The 20435-nt window shown below is 39.5% G+C and overlaps 2 protein-coding genes across 3 annotated transcripts in view; both read left to right on the top strand.

The window, feature by feature from the left end:
* The first annotated feature begins 11 nt into the window (after positions 1-11).
* On the top strand, positions 12-12263 carry OTUD6B (OTU deubiquitinase 6B). Of its 2 annotated transcripts, XM_068933069.1 has the most exons (8): positions 41-170; positions 1898-2119; positions 3510-3664; positions 5659-5754; positions 7240-7552; positions 8753-8814; positions 9440-9546; positions 10141-12263. In XM_068933069.1, the coding sequence occupies exons 3-8, from the start codon at positions 3524-3526 to the stop codon at positions 10223-10225; spliced, it is 804 nt and encodes a 267-aa protein (XP_068789170.1). In that variant the 5' UTR covers positions 41-170; positions 1898-2119; positions 3510-3523; the 3' UTR covers positions 10226-12263. The 2 variants fall into 2 exon arrangements, with proteins under 2 accessions (XP_068789169.1, XP_068789170.1); XM_068933068.1 differs by lacking the exon at positions 1898-2119 and having other exon boundaries at positions 12-170.
* A 7303-nt stretch (positions 12264-19566) lies between these two features.
* SLC26A7 (solute carrier family 26 member 7) overlaps positions 19567-20435 on the top strand; it is a 103367-nt gene continuing 102498 nt past the window's right edge. Inside the window, exon 1 of the mRNA XM_068933061.1 lies at positions 19567-19635. The gene's annotated coding sequence lies outside the window, so the exon portion shown is untranslated. The remainder of the gene's footprint in view (positions 19636-20435) is intronic.

The raw sequence follows: 20435 nt of genomic DNA, 5'->3' as shown, positions 1-20435 counted from the left end.
TGCTCCCGCCTCACGCGGCGGGTCGGGGGTCGCGCGTGCGCGGGCCGCGGCGGTGCCGGGGCCGGGCCGCGGCGAGCCCATGGAGGGCTCCGGGGACGAGGAGCCGGGGGCGGACGGGCCGCTGCAGCAGCTCGTGAAGCGGCAGCGCAAGGAGAAGCGGGAGCTGCAGGGTGAGGGACGCGGGGGGAGCGGCCTCCCTCAGCCCCGCGGTCGTCGGTCTCCGCGGGGCGCTGGCCGGCGCCAGGCGGAGCGCGGCCGCGGGGAGGGGGCGCCCCCGGCGCAGGGCGGCCCCGGCCCCGCTGGCGCCTCTCCGCCGAGGCCCTTGCGCGGAGGCGAGGCTGGAAACGCCGGGGTGGGCGCAGGTTTTAGGGCGCCCGGCTGAGAGATTAGCTGGGAGGTGCCGGGGGAGGTGGGGGCCCTTGTCGGGAGCCACACTTTACCTACCCTGTTACAGTAGGTTCACGTAACTAAGTGGTTCTGTGAGCTGAATTCATGTCAGTTGGAGTCTCACGGTCGGTTATCACCTTTTTGTTAAGCTTTTCTCATAGTTGCAGTATCGGTAAGGTCTTTTGCATGTTTGGCTTCTTTGGTGTCTAAAGAAATAGGTCAGCCTGCAGCCTTTCATCATTAAAATGGGTAAAGAAGATGCTATTTGTCTGCATGAAATCTGTAGGATTATGTTTTTGATATGGCTCTTCTTTCCTCAGATTTGATCGACACTGAAATGAAGGGTAGGATCTTAGACATCCGGTTAGTGGCTAGAGCACATGGTGAATTAATTAGAAGGGGAAGATGTGTATTTAGCCTACAGAAGAGAAGGTAAAAAGGGAGTATTTAGTTGCAGTGTTCTGCTACCTAAGACAGGGGAGATACCGCAGATATAACCAGATTCTTCCTGGTTAGGAAAGGCAAGTGATCTACAGGCATTAACCACTTGAAAAATGTGTTTTTGAGAAGTGCAACCGATGGATAGCAAAACAATTTTTTCATAAGAATTAAAGTAATACAAATTTCACCCCCGGAATATCCAGCATGTCCTCCACCTGATGATCCTCTGCATCTTCCATAGTGTTTGTACTCTCCTTGTGTGTTCCTTAAGTTTGTGCATGGATTTCATTCTCACTTTTAATTTTTATGAACAAAATTGCTTCCAGTGCTCAGTCACTGTCACAGTACAAAAATTTTTTTTCTTATGTTCAGATAGAACTTTCTGTGCTTCAGGTTGTGCCTATTGCCCCTTGTCCTGTCACTGGGCACCACTGAGAAGGGAGGATGTAAGAAAGATGGAGCATTTCCTATATTTAGGCACATTAATAAGATTCTCCCTGAGCCTTCTCTTCTCCAGGTTAAACAATTCCAGCTTTCTCAGCCTTTCCTCATATAAGAAGTGATCCAGTCCCTTAATCATGTTAGCAGCCCTTTGCTGGGCTTCCTCCAGTAAAACCATCTCTCCCTTATACTGGGAATCCCAGAACTGGACACAGTAGTCCGGGTGTGGCATTACCAGGGCTGAATAGACGAGGAGGAGGATCACCTCCCTCGACCTGCTGGCAAAGCTTCCTGTCCCTCTGGCAGCCTTCTTGGGCCGCCTTTGCCACAGGGCGCGTTGCTGGCTCACGATCAACTTGTTGTCCAACAGGACTCTCGGGTCCTTCTCTGCAGAGGTGCTTTCCAGCAGGTCAACCCCCAGCCTGTCCTGGGGCATGGGGTTATTCCTCCCTAGGGGCAGGACCCTGCACTTGCCTTTGTGGAACTTCAGGAGGTTCCTCTCCGCCCAGCTCTCCAGCCTGTCCAGGTCCCTCTGAATGGCGGCACAGCCTTCTGGTGGGTCAGCCTCTCCCCCCAGTTTAGTATGCTCAGCAAGCTTGCTGAGGGTGCGCTCTGTGCCTTCCTCCAGGTCACTGATGAATAAGTTGAACAGGATTGGAGCCGGTACTGACCCCCGGAGGACACCGCTAGCTCCAGGCCTCCAACTGGACTTTGTGCCACTGATCACAGCCCTCTGAGCTCTGCCGTTCAGCCAGTTCTCAGTCCACCTCACTGTGCGTTCATCTAGCCTGTACCTTGTCAGCATTCCTATGAGGATGTGATGGGAGGCAGTGTCAAAAGCCTTACTGAAGTAAGTTAGACAACATCCGCTGCCCTCCTCTCCTCTGCCAAGCCTGTCATTTCATTGTGGAAGGCTATCAGGTTGATTAAGCATGATTTCCCCTTTGTGAATCCATGCTGGTTGCTGCTGATCACCTTCTTGTCCTTCACGCGCTTGGAAATGGTACCCAGGATTCAGGTATCCAGGAGAGGCTCCATCAGTTTTCTAGGGGTCAAGGGGAGGCTGACTGGCCTGCAGTTCCTTGGGTCCTCCTTCTTGTCCTTTTTCAAGTTCAAAGTGACTTTTGCTTTCTTCTGTCCTTATCGCCATGATCTTTCAAAGACGATTGAGAGTGGCCTCACAGTGACATCAGCCAGCTCCCTCAGTACTTGTGGGTGTATCCTGTCAGGGTCTGTGGACTTGTGTATGTCCAGTTTGCTTAAAGTTTCCCTAACTTCATCCTCCTCCACCAAAGGAACGTCTTCCGTTCTCCAGAATTTTCCCCTAGTCTCTGTGGCCTGGGATTCACGTAAACCAGTCTTACCAGTAGAAACTTGAGGCAAAGAAGGCATTCAGTATCTTTTCTGTGTCCTTTGTCACCATGGCCCCTGTCCCATTCAGCAGTGACCCACATTTCATCTAGTCTTCCTTTTGTTGCTGCTGTGCTCTTGGAAGCCCTTCTAATTGTCTTTGATATCCCTTGCCAGATTAAATTGCAGATGTGCTTTGGCTTTCCTAGCCGTGTCACTGCAGGCTTGGACAATTTCCCTGTATTCTTCCTGGGTCACCTGTTCCTGTTTCCACCTTCTCTACGCTTCCTTGTTCTGTTTGAGTTTTGCCAGGAGCTCTTTGCTGCCTTTGCTTGTCTTGCCACTTATTGAGATGGACCATTCTTGAACGTGGAGGAGGTGATCCTTGAATATCAACCGGCTTTCTTGGACCGCTCTTCCTTCTAGGGCCCTATTCCTGTCTTCCGAGTAAGTCTCGGAACAAGCCAAGGTCTGCTCTCCTGAAATCCAAGGTTGCTCCTGCTTTTTGCCCTGCTCCCTCCTCTCAAGATCCTGAGCTCCATCACCTCATGGTCACTGCAGCCAAGGCTTCTCCCGACCTTCACATCTCCAACCAGCCATTTCTTCTTTAATACTAATTTTACTTTTAGAAACGTTATTCTAAGAACAGGTAAACTCTGTTTTTACTTTTTTAAGGTCTTGATTCCCAAATAATCGTATTTGAAGAAACTGAGGCTGAGGTGTTTTTAAAAAACACTGAGGTGTTTTTAAAGTTCATAATAGCAGTAATGATCGTAATGGGCAGCCTCGTGCCCATTAATGATAAGTGTAGAGTATAATGATAATACTGGAATAACTGTAGAGTATCTTATTTTCAGAGGTAATACCTTATTGCACTACTTCTTTAACAGCCAAAATTCAAGGTATGAAAAATGCTGTTCCCAAGAATGATAAAAAGAGACGAAAACAGCTGGCTGATGAAGTTGCCAAACTGGAGGCAGAACTTGAACAGAAGCACAAGGAGGAATTAAAACAGCTGAAAGAAGCTTTACCTGAGCAGAATAAGGTACGTGCTTTAACTTTAGCTGAAGTTGTACAGATACAACCTGTATTTTGGATTCTTTAACTTACTTTTAAAATTGATAATGAAGTAATAAATTAAGTCTTAAAGCATGCCTCCTTTTCCTCTGGAATCTTTGGTAAATCTTTTCATCTTGGGAAAGGTTCACCTATTACAGTGGATGGGCACTGCTGGAAGGAACATTTAACAGTATTATTGGTTTTTGTTGAGAGGTATTTGGTTTTGCTCTTGAGGCTACATTAATAGTTAAGTCTCCTTAAAGAAAGATTATCTTTTAGTTCCTGTTATGTTGTTGTTACCTTACATAGGCTTACTAGAATATTGATGACCTTTGATAGACTTTTGACTGAAGCAGTTTGTTTTATATTGCAATTCTGTCAAGAATGTAATTGAATTTTTTTTTTAAGAACAGACTTCTTGTGATGATGACTTGACTTCTTCTCTTGACTTCTTAAATGTTACTATTCTGCAGGTTTTAGCAACAGCTACTTAAATGTTGCCAGTGTGCTGTTTGATGGTAAACGTCACTGAATTTTAAACAGAGATCTAATGTTATTCAAATTAACTGCAGGAAATATGAAAATGTATGGATATATTATGAAATATCTAAATTAGATTCTATAAATACTTATGTGACTTAAGATAATTCGCCTATGTTTTTGGCACTTAATTAGTAAGTAAAGTGACTGAGACTCTTGTAAGGAATTTGCAATCCACAGATTTTATTTTGTGTATCCTGTATTAAAAAGAAATATAAATATATTTGTATCATATGCTTGAATGTAAGGACTGTTTGTGCCAATGAACCCGTTCCTATACTTTCCCTTGCCTAAAGGGGAATACAGTTAATAATGGCTAATTCGGTGCCGTACAGTTATCTGTGAATGATGCTAATGCTCCATGCTCGTACATCATCTTAAGTGTCTTCCTAACAATATGCATTTTTCAGCTGTGTAAACATTAAAAAAAAAAAAAAACAAATGAAACAAACATTTGTCCGTTTGACGCTTTCTGGACTAGTTCTTTTCTGATCAGAGACTTAGAAGCACGTTCTGCTTAAGCCTTTGTTGTTTTAAAATGAGAGTGAAAAATGGTCGTGTTGAGCTTTTAGGGAAATTGTGTTGATTGAGAAGCATCTGTTGAGCATCCTTGTGAAAAGAGTTTTGAATTGCAAGGGTTATGACCTCATAAAAATCTTACGTGTTTTAATTTTTAGTCAGATGCTTAAGCAGATGATTATTGCATAACTGCTTATGTTTATGCTTAGTAGTTATATTTATCTATAATTTAGATTGGTTTCAAGAGTTTGTTTCATTTGGCTAAATGAGCTGTCAAAACTAACTGAGGACCTTTCAAGCTAGAATCCTTGCCCTGGACATAGGTTTCCTTGAGAGGATTTTGGTTTGAGATGTGTGTGTTCTTTATTTTCTCAGCGTTTTTATTGAGATTGAAGTTATGTCCATATCTCTTTGGATGACATCTGATTAATAACATAATAAGAAGGCTAGTTTTGGCGTTCTTCTTGAGGACTAACGACTGTCTTTCACAACTGCTCATGATACTTTGGTATGGAAAATGGAGTCATTGTAATCAAACTTGGTAACAGCTGTTTAGGTACTTCAGCTTAACAGGCTGTCTGGTACTTTGAGGAGAACATTCCTTTTCAGCCAGTAAGCAGTATTCAAGCTTCAATGTGCAGCTTCTAAGAGAACATATGAATTAAATTTGAGATGTGCAGTTCATAACCTTTTTTTTTGTTGAGACTAGATTAAAAATAATCAAACACGTGATGATGTATTGGGGTGTGAGATGCTTTACTTTACCTTTGTAGGGTACTGCGCTACACAGGTTATTGTGGATAAACTTCATAAATATACACTGGAATTACCTGGAAACATGACTTAAAACTGTTTCAGGAGATGCACATCTCAGTTACCATTTCTATTAGTTAAAATATTTAACCCTTTCTTCCTTTTTAGCTAGATTCTGTAGCTGACGGGGTTGCACATTTAGAGCTTGAAGGACTTGAGCAACAGATTCAGCACCCTCGAATATCAAAAGCGCAGAAGAGGCGGGTATGGCTTAACATTTAAACATTTTACTTAAGCATTTAAATGAGTTCTTCAGAGAAATGGTGGTAATTCTGTGTCAAGAGTATACTTTCTAACATTTGATTGAAGTTACATTCATTTAAACATAACTGTAATAACTGAAGTTAAAGAATTTTGCGGGAGATATTACCTGTCTAACTCAGTATTAGGGTCTTATCTGCAAGACTGCTACCTAGAGATGTGTAGGCATTTTTAAATAGCTACACTTGTTTACGCTCAGTCAGAATCTGGGAACCAGAAGAGTTCAGGAGATGGGAGCCAGACAAAAATTCTCTCAGAATGATTTTGAAGGAATTTTACTGAAATTTCACTGAAACTATTAATAAAATAAAGTAATTGAATTAGAATAATTTAAATTGCATGAAAAATATGCAAGTAATAGAACTTCATAAATTTAACAAAAGAAGAGAACCTTAGTACTGAAATTCTTTTAAATTTTTGAGATGTTGAGGAAACACTGCTAGCTGTCTAGACCATTAGAGTTAAGTCTTGTTCAGGCTTCAGATGTGAAGTTGCAAAAGATCAACAGTCATCTTGTACCTGTGTGAATGTGAGTTTAGGGCAGACACTGTCTTCTGTTATGTGATCTCTAAGGTAGAGCTGCACTGTTACAAATAATGATAAATGGATGTTCTTAATTCATTGCACCATTTCTAGGCAAACTGGAAACTCTGTAGTCTAGTTTTCTTATATCATGGCTGCATAAACCAGTCTGATCTTGCTTTGTGGTGAATTTTAACTGTAAAAGTGAAAAGATCATCCCCTGTACTGCTTCCTTTTTTAGTTTATGTTTCTACTTCGATTCTTATTCCCTTGTTAACTTAAGCTAAAACTTACAAAGCATTCTATAGGAGTCATTATTACATTCTGCACTATTACATCTGTTCTAGTGTTCTTTCCTTTAGGTTAAAGCAGTCTTTTATGATGTGTAGCACCGTACTCTCCCTAATCAGTATACTACCTAATTTTACAAATCTCCTAGACCGAAACCTTATGAAACGTAAACGTCCGATACGTCCTCACTGCCTCAGATGCCACACCCAAAAATCATGTGACAGGAGAACTCTTAATTATTTGAGCATGCAGAAATAATACTCCACAACACCCATAAAGTGGCTATTAATCGTAATAATTTGTTCAGGATAACCTATGAATTTCACCTATGACTTGTAATATTTGTGTGGTTTGCCAAAGTGGTATGAGTATGATGTATTGGTTATTTACATTTCCTAAGGTTTCGGTCTAGGAGATTTGTAAAATTAGGTAGTATACTGATTAGGGATAGCATTCAGAAACATGAATGTACCGAGGAAACATTCGAAGAGTTAGACGCAAGCACTAAGCCAAGAACTGTACAGACGGTTATTCCAAATTTTAGCATTTGATACAGTTCCAATTTTAACAGCAAGCATGCATCTGGCAAATAATGTTGTGTGTTTTAAATCTGAGGAAAAAAAAGCTGCCTTGGAGAAAGAAAGAGAAGAAAGGATTGCTGAAGCAGAGATAGAAAATTTAACAGGTGCTAGACATCTTGAAAGTCAGAAACTTGCCTCCCTGTTGGCAGCAAGACACCTGGAGATTAAACAGATCCCATCAGATGGCCATTGCATGTACAGAGCTATTGAAGATCAGCTCAAGGATCACCACAATTCCTGGACTGTTGCAACTCTCAGGAGCCAAACAGCAAAGTATATGCAAAGTCATTTTGATGATTTCCTACCATTTTTAACAAACCCCAATACTGGAGACATGTATAGCAGAGGTAAGGATCATAGCATGAGAAAACTGTTGTAACTGTTTGTGATAATTCTTGAGCTTCTCAGCTACAGCTGAGATGGGACTAACCCATTACGGTATGTTTGTTCCTGAACTTTGCCATGATTTGGTTCTGCTGTGCTCTGTGGAACACAGAATTCCTGCTGTGTAACACAGAATTGATCTGCTGTGTAACTTGATATCTCCCATAAGAAGTGACAATATTTTACATCTGAATTGCTTGGTTACTAGGTGGTAATCATGTTCCAGGATGGGATTTTAAATTGTATTGTAAACAGTTTATCTACTAGGTTAGGGATGATTTTGTTGACTTTGATATCAGTGTTTTTAATTTGACATGGGAAAGTTATTGAAAAATAAGATGACCATGAAATTTAAGCAAATCTGTGAAAGCTATTACGAAGTAGATGTCTTTTCTTATTCTACACCTTCTTTTCACTGTTTACTTTAGTCCTTTTGGAGCCCTTTTTTTAGAAACAGATTAAACTGGAAAATATAAAGGCATTTAGTGTAGAACAGTATTGTAGACTGAGTAAATGCAGCTAAATGGAAATTGCGCGCAGTACTTATTCGAGCAGTATATGGTTTATTCATTTCTTACTATGTGTCTAGAACACCATGCAAGTTACTTTATCCACTTTTTAACTTACTGCTGCATTTATTTAATAATTATTGCTGTAGAATCCATTGGGTCACTGGATGCTGTCATGCAATAGGAGCCAGTTTGGAATAAAAATAATAATTAAAAAAAGCAGTTGAACTACATATAGTTTCAAGATTTTAAAAACATAGTTTGCATTTAGTTTAACATAAGAATTAAATATAGTATTTGCTGTTAAATTCTTCTCTAGCGTCTCAAATCACACTCCCTGAAACTTAACAGAAAGAAACTATGCAATTCCATGCTTTTTTATTATTAACCGTTTTTGGAGTTGAAAGTTTGAAATATAAACGTGTACTTTTATTCCTGTTTTCAGTCTACTTTTTTTTTTTTAAACTATGTTTTTGCTGGCCTCTAGTGTTGTTATTTTTCCCTTCCCTTCTCTTCAGGAAACACGTTATGACACAATGGATCTTGTCTTCTTAGGTCTTACTTTTTCATTGTACAGCCAGTACTTTTCCTTAGTTACTTGTTCCCGAATGAGACAATTACTGAAAGCTGGATTTTTTTTTTTTTTTCCTGCAGAGGAATTTGAAAAATATTGTGATGATATAGCAAATACAGCTGCATGGGGCGGTCAGCTGGAAGTAAGTACTGTATTGTTAGCTTTTATTTGTGAAATTCTGAAGTGAATGAATATATTTTCAAAAAGAGCTTTCTTTTTAAAAAAAAAAAAAAAAGAAAATCTGTATGGAACATATTCACAGCTTATCAAGAAGTTTCTGCAATAGTTATAACTTGCAAGTTGTCAATGGCATTAGAAACACTGACAGTAGAAGTAAGAAACAAAGGGGAAAGTATTTTATCATGCTGACTTAGATGGCCGCAAAGCTGGCTATAGTGGAAGAATATTAGATTTTGTGATATGGAATGGTATTTGAGCTTGAGAAAATACTTATTTCTGTTTGGCTTAGTTTCCGTTTTGCTTCATACTATTTTTTGTAAGAGAGTAGTTACTGAGTTACTGAAGCTTGCTAGCTTCAATGTTACCAGATTTTTTTTTTTTTTATCAAAACAATGATTAATGCAACCTATTTTCAATTAAAGTTTAAAAATAATAAAAAATTTTGCTTAGTTTTTGTAAAGTTTACTTTCTAATAATACTTGAAACTTTATGCATGAAGTTATCTGTTTATTTAAACTAAATGTTATGTCTTCCTGTCCCATCCTTGGATTTGATCCTATTTACTGAATTGTTTTTATACCTTAAAGCTAAGGGCTTTGTCACACATTTTGCAAACACCTATTGAAGTAGTGCAGATGGATTCCCCTCCCATTATTGTTGGTGAAGAATATTCAGGCAAACCAATAATACTTGTGTAAGTATGTAATTTTATGCCATCTTAAAATTAGTGCATGTATTTCTACAGGAGAGGACTCTCTGATCTGCTCTTTTATTTTATATTACATACCTGACATTGAAAAGCTGCTTAAATAATGGTCTTGCGGGTCAGAAATGGTGTTTGTGATTTTCACACTTTAAAGATTAATTAAAGTTCTTAAAAGGCTGACAATTAGTCTGTCTGATGTGTGGTTCAGTCACCGCTTTATTACAGTGTTATTTGTATATTGTATACCTGCATATGCTAATACATATATGTAATGTATATTACAATGTTATTTGACCTGCTAGATAATTAACAACATAATAGTGCAATTGATGTGCGAACAGCTGAAGACAGTTTTTATTCAAAGCTTACATAAATTTTAAATTTAATTCCTGACACAGATTAAATTAGAATTTAGAATTTAGAATTTAACTGGAATTTAAAACCTTTTTTATGCTCTCCTCTTTTATGACCATGTATTTTTCTGTGCTAAAACTTAAGTTTGTTTAAGCTTATAAATGTTAATGTTTCATGTGCAGTACTCTTTTTGTTAAACTGAACATAAATTTTGTAAATTTTTTTTAGGTATATGAGACATGCCTACGGATTAGGAGAGCATTACAATTCTGTAAAACTTCTAACAGACACTGCTACAGAAAATGGCAGCTAGCATACAGTTAACAGATGCATCTTGATATGCTGGGCTCTGGACAACTCCCAAACAGACTGGAAAGTAAAACTACCTGGAATGGATTAAAAATGAAAAAGGTTTGACTATAAATTGGAAATAGCTCTTGGTTTAAAAACAAACAAAACGGCAGTATTTTGAACTTGTGGGTATTAATTGATTATGTTTAGAAAATGTTCTCTAAAATGCTGGCCGTGTAGATCAGAACATTTTGATAGAACTTCATCCAATGACAGAGTGAAAATACTCAGTAGTAAATATTTTGCTTAATTTGCATTTCTGCTGAAGAATTAAGGTTGTCTCAAGAGTCCTGTTAAATTATTTCTGGTAGATTTGGATGACTGCGGAAGACGTAAGGCATTTAAAATTATTGATACTTCTATTTAGACTGGTGGAATGAGCTTTGCAGTGGTTCTTTAGTCCCATAGGATCAAGCTTTAATACTGTAGTAAGGATCCCCTTTATTTAGGCAGGGAAGAGCTAGAGGCAAATCCAGTAGTACTGAATATCTTACCTGGCTGAAGGAATCACAAACATAATGTTACTTTATGGACTTTCATCTAAGCTTGTACGAAGGTTTGCGGACTTCTCTCTTGTTTTGCAGCTGACAGTAGGAACCGAACACTTGATGCTCTTCCTATTACTCTATCTGTAGGAAGAGCATTGCTGTTTATGACTGTACGTCACAGCATTACTGTGGGTTAACTGTGCTCTTCATCCTTCATGATTTTTCATCTGTGCACTGTGATGATACACAAAGCTTATAAACAAAGAATTCCTCAACTTCCTCAGTTCAGGTAGTGAACTCATTGGACATTGTTTATGGATCTGCTGTTCTATGTGCTTCACGATCTAAAGTGCAATGTTTCATAATGCTTAAAACAACTGGTTGCATACATACAGATGTAAAAATAACCACCTTGATTTTTGTCAATAACTTTAAAGGCAATCTACAGGAGAAATAAGTTTATCTTCATTTCTCCTTTTGGCACAGAAAGAAGACTTGAAAATTTTTTTGATGGCTTGTCTCTTTGCATTAGAAATTTAGATTTTTGTCTTGAAGTTACTATAAGCATGACTTGAAAAGTGGCAGCATACTGAAACCAAAGTTTTCATGCAATCAGTTGTTTTTTAGTAACAGAAGTGATTTTTAAAAAGCCTTAGTCAATAAATTCATAATTGTCTGCATTTTAGTGCTTTCTGGAGAAGAGCAAGTTCTTGACAAATTTAAACACCTCTGCCCTGAGCTAACAATATTCCTCTCATAATCCTTCAGTAAAGCTAGGCAGCAGTTTGACGTTCCCGGGGCTTCTAAATTAAAATCTGCTGTTACTTTAAATCAGACATATGTGACCAATGAAGTGAACACTTATCTCATTTTTTTTTTTTCTTAAAGCATTTTGAAAGAGAGGAAAGTTTAAAATTTCAAACTACTACAGGCACTTTTTTTTTTCTTTGAACAGGCAGGATCTGTGATTATGAATTTATTAGAATGATGCCTGTCAGGAAAATCAAGTATTAACCAGATCTAGAGTTTGGCATATCCTCATTTATCTGATACAGTATAGCAAATATAGCTGTATTTATAGTAATTTGATGAATCACGTTTACTGTCTTGACTGTGTAAAATCCTGTTTTTAATTGCAAATGCAAAATTGGATACATTAGTATGAAAAGTGTTTCTATTCATAATACCATTATGAATTTCACTAAAAAACCGTTAAAAATACTCTTCTCACTGTTGCTTAAAATTGGTGTGATAGGAAATGCACATGCTGCTTTTTATAGATTCCCTGAGAAAAAAGTTCTTCAGTTTACTGGATTTTCATTCTTGTTTGATTAACTGACAGAGAAAAGATGCCAGAATTTTGGAATGCCTGCACTAACAGTTTGTCCTGTTGAAGATGTTTACAGTTTGTATAAAGGAAAAGAATGTTTTAATAGGATGAGCAGAAGATCCTAGCTCATGTTGTATGGAATTTGCCAAAAAATAATAAATTGTTTTTTGTGGCAAACTTTCTTGCTGTCCCTTTTAATTTTGTACTTAGATTGTTCATGTTTTAATTCCTAATCTTTAATAAGTTTACTCATTTAATTTTTATGGCTTCATGATCCTGCTGTAGTATGAGGAATGATTCTACTGTAGTCTGAGATCTCCAGTAATTGACTCTTCCAATTCAAGAGGGCAAAGCTGTAGTCTTTATGGAGTGGAGGTTGTTTATAAATGAATTTTACCTTCAGTATTTTGGCAGTTAAACTTGCATTCTTCTGAAAAACTCTAGAAATACCGTTGAACTTCTCCATACATGAGAATGACTGAGTAAAACTGAAGGTTTTTTGTAATTTAGCTTCTAATTTCTTTCTGTCTGGTTACATTTTCTCTGCAAAGTAGCACTGATAATTTTGAGTTTATATGTATTCAAATATTTTTTTCTGCTTTTGATTCATTTTTTGCAAGATAGTAGCGATTAATTTCCAGTAGGTACACTCGCATGAATGTGAAGCTGTCTAATGGACTGTAATGAATTTTTTGTTCTGTAAAGTGCAAGAAATGGTAATTCTGACACTGACCAGTGATGTCTATTATAGCTGTCACCGGAAAGGTAGGAGTGAAGAGCGTTGGTGACATCCAAGCTGTTGGCTCCGTGGGAAGGGCTTTGCAGAGCTGCTGTGCTCCACAGCTCTGGCGCTGACAATAGGTGTGCTCTGTGTTTACTTCATACTGGTTCTGGTACTTTGCGCACCCAATTTTTATGGCATTACACTCTTGAAGGGAAGAACTCGTTTTTGAAAGCGACTATTACAGAGATGGGCCGTGAACTCTTGAGCGAAGCCGGGTGCGGCGCGCGGAGCCGCTGCGCGCCCGTTGGCCGCGGCTGCGTTCGTGAAGGCCGCGGGCCGGCGGCCGGGCGGCTGCCTCCTCGGCCTGGCCTCCCACTCCTCTGCCGAGGCTGCGAGGCGACGTTAAACCAACCAGCGGACTTCGTGCAGGTGCGCGCTTCATAGCCGCAACGAAGCGGAAAGGGAGGAAAGGGGTTGTCCGAGCTCTGGGGCCCGGCCCGGCCCGGTCCGGTCGGGCGCAGGGCGGGCGGGCGCACCCACCCGCCCGCGCAGTCACGAACTGTTGCCGCAGCGGCGGGGCGGGGAGGCGAGCGGGCCCGCCCGGTGCTGTCCTTCGCCGCGCGCCGTAGCGTCGCGCTGTTGCTATGGCGACGGCGTGGCCGGCGGGTGGCGCCGTGCGTTTCCCAGAGGCCGCGTGGGCCGAGCCGTTGCCGTGGCGACGGGCAGTTGGCCGCTGCCGGCTCTAAACCCGGCTCCGGGCCGAGGACCCCGGAGAACCAGAGCGCCCTCGCTGCTGCGGCCTGCCCAAGCCCCTCCACCTCCGCCCCGCGCCCATCGGTCCCCCCTTCACCGCTCCTTCGCCCTGTGCCCGCTCCCCCTTGTGACCCCTTTTGCAAAAAGCGGTAGTGTGGCGGCAGGGGGCAGCGCGGGGGCGCTCGGCGCTGGGAGCCCCCCGTGGAAACGTCCCGGGCGAGGGAGCGGCCTGCGATCAGCTGCCAGGCCGTTTCCATTCGCTTCCTTTAGTGATCCCTTTTTTATGGAAGTTCGGAGTACTCTTCGTTAGAGAAGACGCGTACACAAGTTTTAATAGGATGCAGATTACTTTATAATATCATGAGTTTAACGCTTTCTTTGTCGACTTGCTATTTTATAATGAATGCTTCTGGATTTCCCCCACCCACTTGGCCTTTCACCATTCTGGTTTGGCACGTTTCTCCAACTGACGTGGAAGTACTTTCTTCACTTAGGTAGTCTTTAGTAGATGAGAACATGTAGCTACTATTTTTGTACATATGCAACTGTAATTTTACATATGAAAAAATGATTTGGTTTATGAGACTTGGTTCAAATTCAAAACGATGAAATTGGCAGGTTATCACAACAGGGAAGTATGACTGGGAGTAGGATAAATTGTTTTATACTGTTATTTTATTATTATTAAGTGTATACAGTTGGAGATTGTACATTTCATTAGTTTAAGTTCTTAGCTTTGGTGAATCACAAAGTAGATAGAAATTTTTTTATCGAAAGGTGAAACTTGGCCTTTCTACACTTAAGCTTAGGACTGACGTATTCCATTAAATCATTTTTTTGTGCATTAAAATCAAGTCACTTCACTTAGAAGGAGTCCTTAAAGCTTACTGCTAAATTGATAAAAATAATTAAACGTATGTTTTTACTGTGCTTTTAAAAACATTTTTAATTTGTGTTAGATAATCATTCAGAAGCACGTCATGGACTTAAGAGATTCTGGAAGGTTCTGTGTTTTATAATTTGTGTTTTATCTATGACAACCTCTGATTTTTACATTTACCTTTATAGTCTGCATCAGGATTTCTGGCATTTGGAGACAGATGTTTTGAGTATGGTCAACGTCTTTTAGCCTTATTGAGATACTGAGTTTCAAGTCAAAGCTTCTCCTGGTAAGAGCAGTACCTGCTGAACGCAGTAGTATTATTGCCCTTTTACATCTGCATCTGATTTACTGAATCAAACGCTCCTGTTAATAGATTAGAAGAGTAAAATAAGATTTTCTTGAAACTAATCTGAAATGTCAGAAAGTTGGCTAGGTATATGCATTTTAAGTTACTTTTTTATTTTTATTTTTTTTAGTGTTGGGAGGACTGAAAAAGTGTAATGAATATCTTAGTTTCCTGTTTAGCCTGTGCTCTTCTGTCTCTTTGTAATTAGGCTGTACAGAAGCTCTAACAATATTTATAAGCTTTTCTTAGCAGTCGACAGAACTCAATTTGGGAAATAATATATTTGACAGTGTTCTGGAGCAGCTGAAATATCTTCATGTACTGCAGAAGGTTCATTTTGTTTGGAAGTAAGATTAGCGCAATATTATCAAACATATTTGGTAAGTCATTGTCAAATACAAGATGACAGCTGAGTCACTGAGCTGAGATTGACTTTCTATTATTATAGTTTCCACATATTTTTAATCTTTTAAAATTTTAAAAGTTACCTGAGTAAGACTATTTTGTAAATTATTTTTCTCCACAATGTTAAAGAATCTTTTTGTTACACTTTTGAAAACGCATTAGTATTTTGCAGACTTTATACTATTAATTTATATGTGATTTTCGCAGAATAGTTGAGGTTGGAAGGGACCTCTGGAGATGATCTAGTCCAACTGCCCTGCTCAAGCAGGGTCAGTTACTGCAGGTTGCAGAGGACCTTGTCCAGATGGCTTTTGAATGTCTCCAAGGACGGAGACACTACAACCTCTCTGGGCAACCTGTTCCAGTGCTCAGTCACCCTCACAGTAAAGAACGCAGAGCTTCTTGTGTTTGTTTGTGCCTGTTGCCTCTCATCATATCACTGAGAAGAGTCTGGCTCTGTTGTCTTTACAGTCTCCCTTCAGATATTTATACCTGTTGCTTAGATCCCCCCTCAGTCGTCTTTTCTCCAGGTTAAACAGTCCCAGCTTTCTCAGCCTTTCCTCATATAAGAGGTGATCCAGTCCCTTAATCATGTTAGTAGTCCTTTGCTGGGCTTCCTCCAGTAAAACCATCTCTCCCTTATACTGGGAATCCCAGAACTGGACACAGTAGTCCGGGTGTAGCATTACCAGGGCTGAATAGACGAGGAGGAGGATCACCTCCCCTCGACCTGCTGGCAAAGCTTCCTGTCCCTCTGGCAGCCTTCTTGGGCCGCCTTTGCCACAGGGCGCGTTGCTGGCTCACGATCAACTTGTTGTCCAGCAGGACTCTCGGGTCCTTCTCTGCAGAGGTGCTTTCCAGCAGGTCAACCCCCAGCCTGTCCTGGGGCATGGGGTTATTCCTCCCTAGGGGCAGGACCCTGCACTTGCCTTTGTGGAACTTCAGGAGGTTCCTCTCCGCCCAGCTCTCCAGCCTGTCCAGGTCCCTCTGAATGGCGGCACAGCCTTCTGGTGGGTCAGCCTCTCCCCCCAGTTTAGTATGCTCAGCAAGCTTGCTGAGGGTGCGCTCTGTGCCTTCCTCCAGGTCACTGATGAATAAGTTGAACAGGATTGGAGCCGGTACTGACCCCCGGAGGACACCGCTAGCTCCAGGCCTCCAACTGGACTTTGTGCCACTGATCACAGCCCTCTGAGCTCTGCCGTTCAGCCAGTTCTCAGTCCACCTCACTATCTGCTTATCCAGTCCATGCTGTCAGTTACATTGACGTTTCCTCAAATGTCAGTTATATGCCCACTGGTGATGATAAATGTATGCAGCAAGCTGTCTGATTCCTGTTGCTCTCCCTTAATATGTTAGAAGTGTAAGATCTGCAATATTTGATAGAACTGATGATCTACAGTTTTTTATGCTATGCTTTCAATAGTTGTCCTGTTTCATATTGCATAGGAAAGCAAAATGTACTTAAATGTACTTACTGAGTTATATAGTTCTCAGTATGACATAGATATCTTTTCTTCTGCTTGAGAAATTATTGCTTTATTGGCATTTACTATAAAAACAATTCCTTTAACTCTTCTTGTATTGAAGCTTTTATTTTTGCAATCCGTCCATGTAATGATTTTCTGATCAGATATATGTGAAAGAAATAGTGTCAAACATATTATTTAGTGTCCTAGTGGTCGTTAGGTCATTTTGATTTGCACTTTGGATGTATTGAACAACATGCATGCAAATAAGGCAAGATGTGTGTAAGATAGGAAAATGTACTTTGTTCAAGTAGTGTAATTTTTGGATGAGAAATTAGATTTTTTTCTTTTTAAAAATTTGCTGACTTATCTAAAAACTAAGTAATCCAGTATGCCTTTGGTCAGTTCAGAAATGCATCCTTTCTGATGTGTTACTGTCTTTCTTTTGATTTCACAGTTTTTGGTATATATTCCTTTGGAAGATTTGAGTCATGCTTATGCTCTTTGTTTTCGCTTGTGTCTCTTCAGTCACTAAGGTGGTGCAAAATTGGAATATTTTTCTTTTAACAATTCTAATTTTATAGCTCCTTTAAACGGGTTTGATTTTACCATAATGCTAATTATTGATAAGATAGTGACCTATTTTTTAATTGTTATCAGAATCTATTTCCTTCCCTAAAGGAGCCAGATTGTCTGCGTTCTAACTTGTTACCCTGTTTATGGATTGTAAGATGTTTTGCAAACATGAAATAACTGTAGATGTTTGTTTGTTTTTTTACATTTGAGGGTTATAGTTTGAGTGGCAGTAGATACTAATGCCTGTTAAACACATGAGGTCACTAGTAGACTACTTTCTTCTGCTCAGACACAGAAATGTTTTAGCCTTTCTGTAGCTTGGCACGGTAGCTGATGTTTATAACAAAAAAGTCAGGTTTTGATATAAAACAAAAGATTTGTACTCTTTACTTTTGGATGTGTCTCGATGACCACTTATCTAAGTTATTTGATACATATGCAGGCTAATTCACTAATGTCTTGTGTAAGGGCAGCTTTATAATAAGTGTTTTACCACATATTTAAACAAATTTTGTTCAGTTTAAAACAATGAAAACTAGTATTCTTATCCAACAGCTATCATAATCAGTTCTGTACACTATACCCACAGGTAGTTGCAGTGTGGACAGGGTGTGCATATAGCACGTACTGCATTAAGCAGACTCACAGGATGATAAAGGAGGGGTCTACAGACCCATTTAGTACCCTGCTAAATCTGTGCTTGTGTATTTAATTATATACAAAGTTTCATTGTACACAACTAATTTGCTGTACAGGCCTGTTTGGTCATTATCTGCGTGATTATAGAGTCTGTTACACAGAATATTAGTGCTAATCAGTGTAGACTGAACAATATATCAGAAATATTGCACATCCTCCGTAGATTTGGCTATAGCAGGCACCTACTAAAATTGTTGCTCACACCATGTCAGTGCATACTTGATAACAACAAGCTATAATAATATAGTCTTTGTAGTCTTTGTAAACTTTACAGAAATAACTGCAATGCCTGGAGGAGAAGTTGGAGAAATGCAATAGATATGAGGTCATTAAAGGTTCTATTTGATGCTCATTTCTGAAATACAAAATGTTATACAAAGCAATCCTTTCTGTAACCACGTTCTTGTTTATTCTGGATAGTTACTTCAGATTGGACAGAGCTGTGATTTAAATCTGTATTTCTGTATTCAGCATATTTTCACTAGAAAATAATTTTTGCTTATATGTTTGAAATAGGAGAAGACTGATTTCTGTCCGGTAGATTTATTTTCCCTGGTTAGAGCCCTAGGAGGGATTGTATCTCAAAAGAAAGCATGCGTGCCTCTTCAGACTGAAACCTGATCCTCTTCGTTTATCTGCCCAGCTTTGTGTCAAATGGTAGAGGAAATAGGGCCATTAGCAAACGATTTGTGTTGTGCTAGGAGGACTAGGACCTGCATTTTATGCATGGACTGTACTCCTATGTACGTTCTGTGCAAATGGTCTAAGGATGGTTGGAATCCCACGCTCCATTTTTGGATTAGAGCTCATTGAATTTTTGCATACCTGTTTCCAAAGCTTCCAAATCCTCCACTGAGTCTGGAAACAGTGAGGGACAAAAGATGGCATACCTACTAAAGACTTTTTTTTTTTTTTTTTTTTTTCTTACCTGGATGCAGAATTTTGGAGTTTAAGAGTACAAAATGATAAAGACGAAGTTACTGGTAACTGGGTGTACCTAAACGAAATGCATAAAACATCAAGACAAAGAATGATCAGAGAGAGAGAGAGAGAATACAGACATATGGGGCCTAGAATAGCTGTGAGACTAGCCTGGAATAGAGACAGTGATTAAGCTAGTTGTCTGTTTTTTGAAGCAAAACATGAACTGCAGAAATGGATTCTGTGTTGCTCCACAGGATTTATTCTTATGCTTAAAAAAAAAAATTCTAAAGGGGCAAAGAAATGAAGGTGGGTGCTTTCAGCATTTATTGCTTTTTCTAGCTCATATAATTTACTTAATAGTATGAAAAATATCAATTTACAGCTTTGTACAAATCATACTCACGTGTCTCTGCACAGCACACGCTTCTCCTGCAAAATAGCTCTCCCCACCCCCAAAAGCACCATTAAGTAGCTTCACTGACAGGGTAATAGAATCCTCATTACATCTTATTTACTGATTGACTGAACTGCAGACTACTTGAATGTAATTCTAAGGTATTAACTTTCTTTTTAAATTTATTTTAATCGATAACATGTATTCATTGGTATTTGACATGCTGTTTTTTATGTCACTAGATTTAGTTCCAGTATTGCTGTCTCTTGAGTATGTTATACACCTGCTTCTGAACATTTTATCACAATTTTTCAGGTGACTTCAGATTGAGAGTTGACATGGAGAATTTTGAGTAAACCTGTATGGGACAAAAAGTTGGAGAAGGTAACGAATGAATATTTTAAATGCAACTTGCAAAACTATACTATATAATTAAAAGACTCTTAAGGAAAACTATATTTCTAGTATGAAAACTGAAATTTAAAACTATGGCATATTTTGTGTGTGGCAATCAGGTAAAAGTTTTGTTTGTTTTTAATAGAGAAGAAAATGGATGTCACACCTCAGATTGTGTATTCAGTTTTTGCAGATTCTCTCTAAAAATCTTTTGCAGATTTTTTTCTCAAAGAATCTTAGCTTTCTTAGACATAACAAGTGATATTTGCCCCTCCAATGCCAAGGACACATTACAAGACTTCTGATAAGGGACTTTCCATTTAGAGAATTGTAACTTCTAGCATCTTTAGTGAAATATGCTTGATGCTGTGTGTAGGAGTAGAGCTACATTGTTTTTAAAGTTTAAATGGTGTGTCCATAAAGGGTATGGGGTTTGGGGGGCGTGGGTGAGCAGGAGGTGGCAAAAAGTGCTGTTTGGAATTAGAAAATAAATGAACTGATGCATTAGCACCAGGTGGATATACTGAGAGCGCTGTGTTCCAAATTTGCCTATCAGTGGATCTTCTGCATTGCAGGATATGTGGTAAGTTGTAAAAACTGAGCAGTTTTTCTCAACGGGTATCATCTGGGACAGAGTTTTTGTACTGGAGCTGGAAGACCTTGGACACTTGTAGAGCTGTAACATCACTGGGATTACAAAGAAATAGTGTGGTAGCTTGCATGACTGCACTGATGGATAGAGAGGCTCTTCAGGACAGACAGGCTGGGAGTGTGAGCAGAACAGGTTT

This window comes from Struthio camelus, chromosome 2 (assembly GCF_040807025.1).
Source record: "Struthio camelus isolate bStrCam1 chromosome 2, bStrCam1.hap1, whole genome shotgun sequence".
NCBI lineage: Eukaryota > Metazoa > Chordata > Aves > Struthioniformes > Struthionidae > Struthio > Struthio camelus.
The sequence above is the reverse complement of the archived record's forward strand: the minus strand, read 5'-3'. Positions and strand labels throughout refer to the sequence as shown.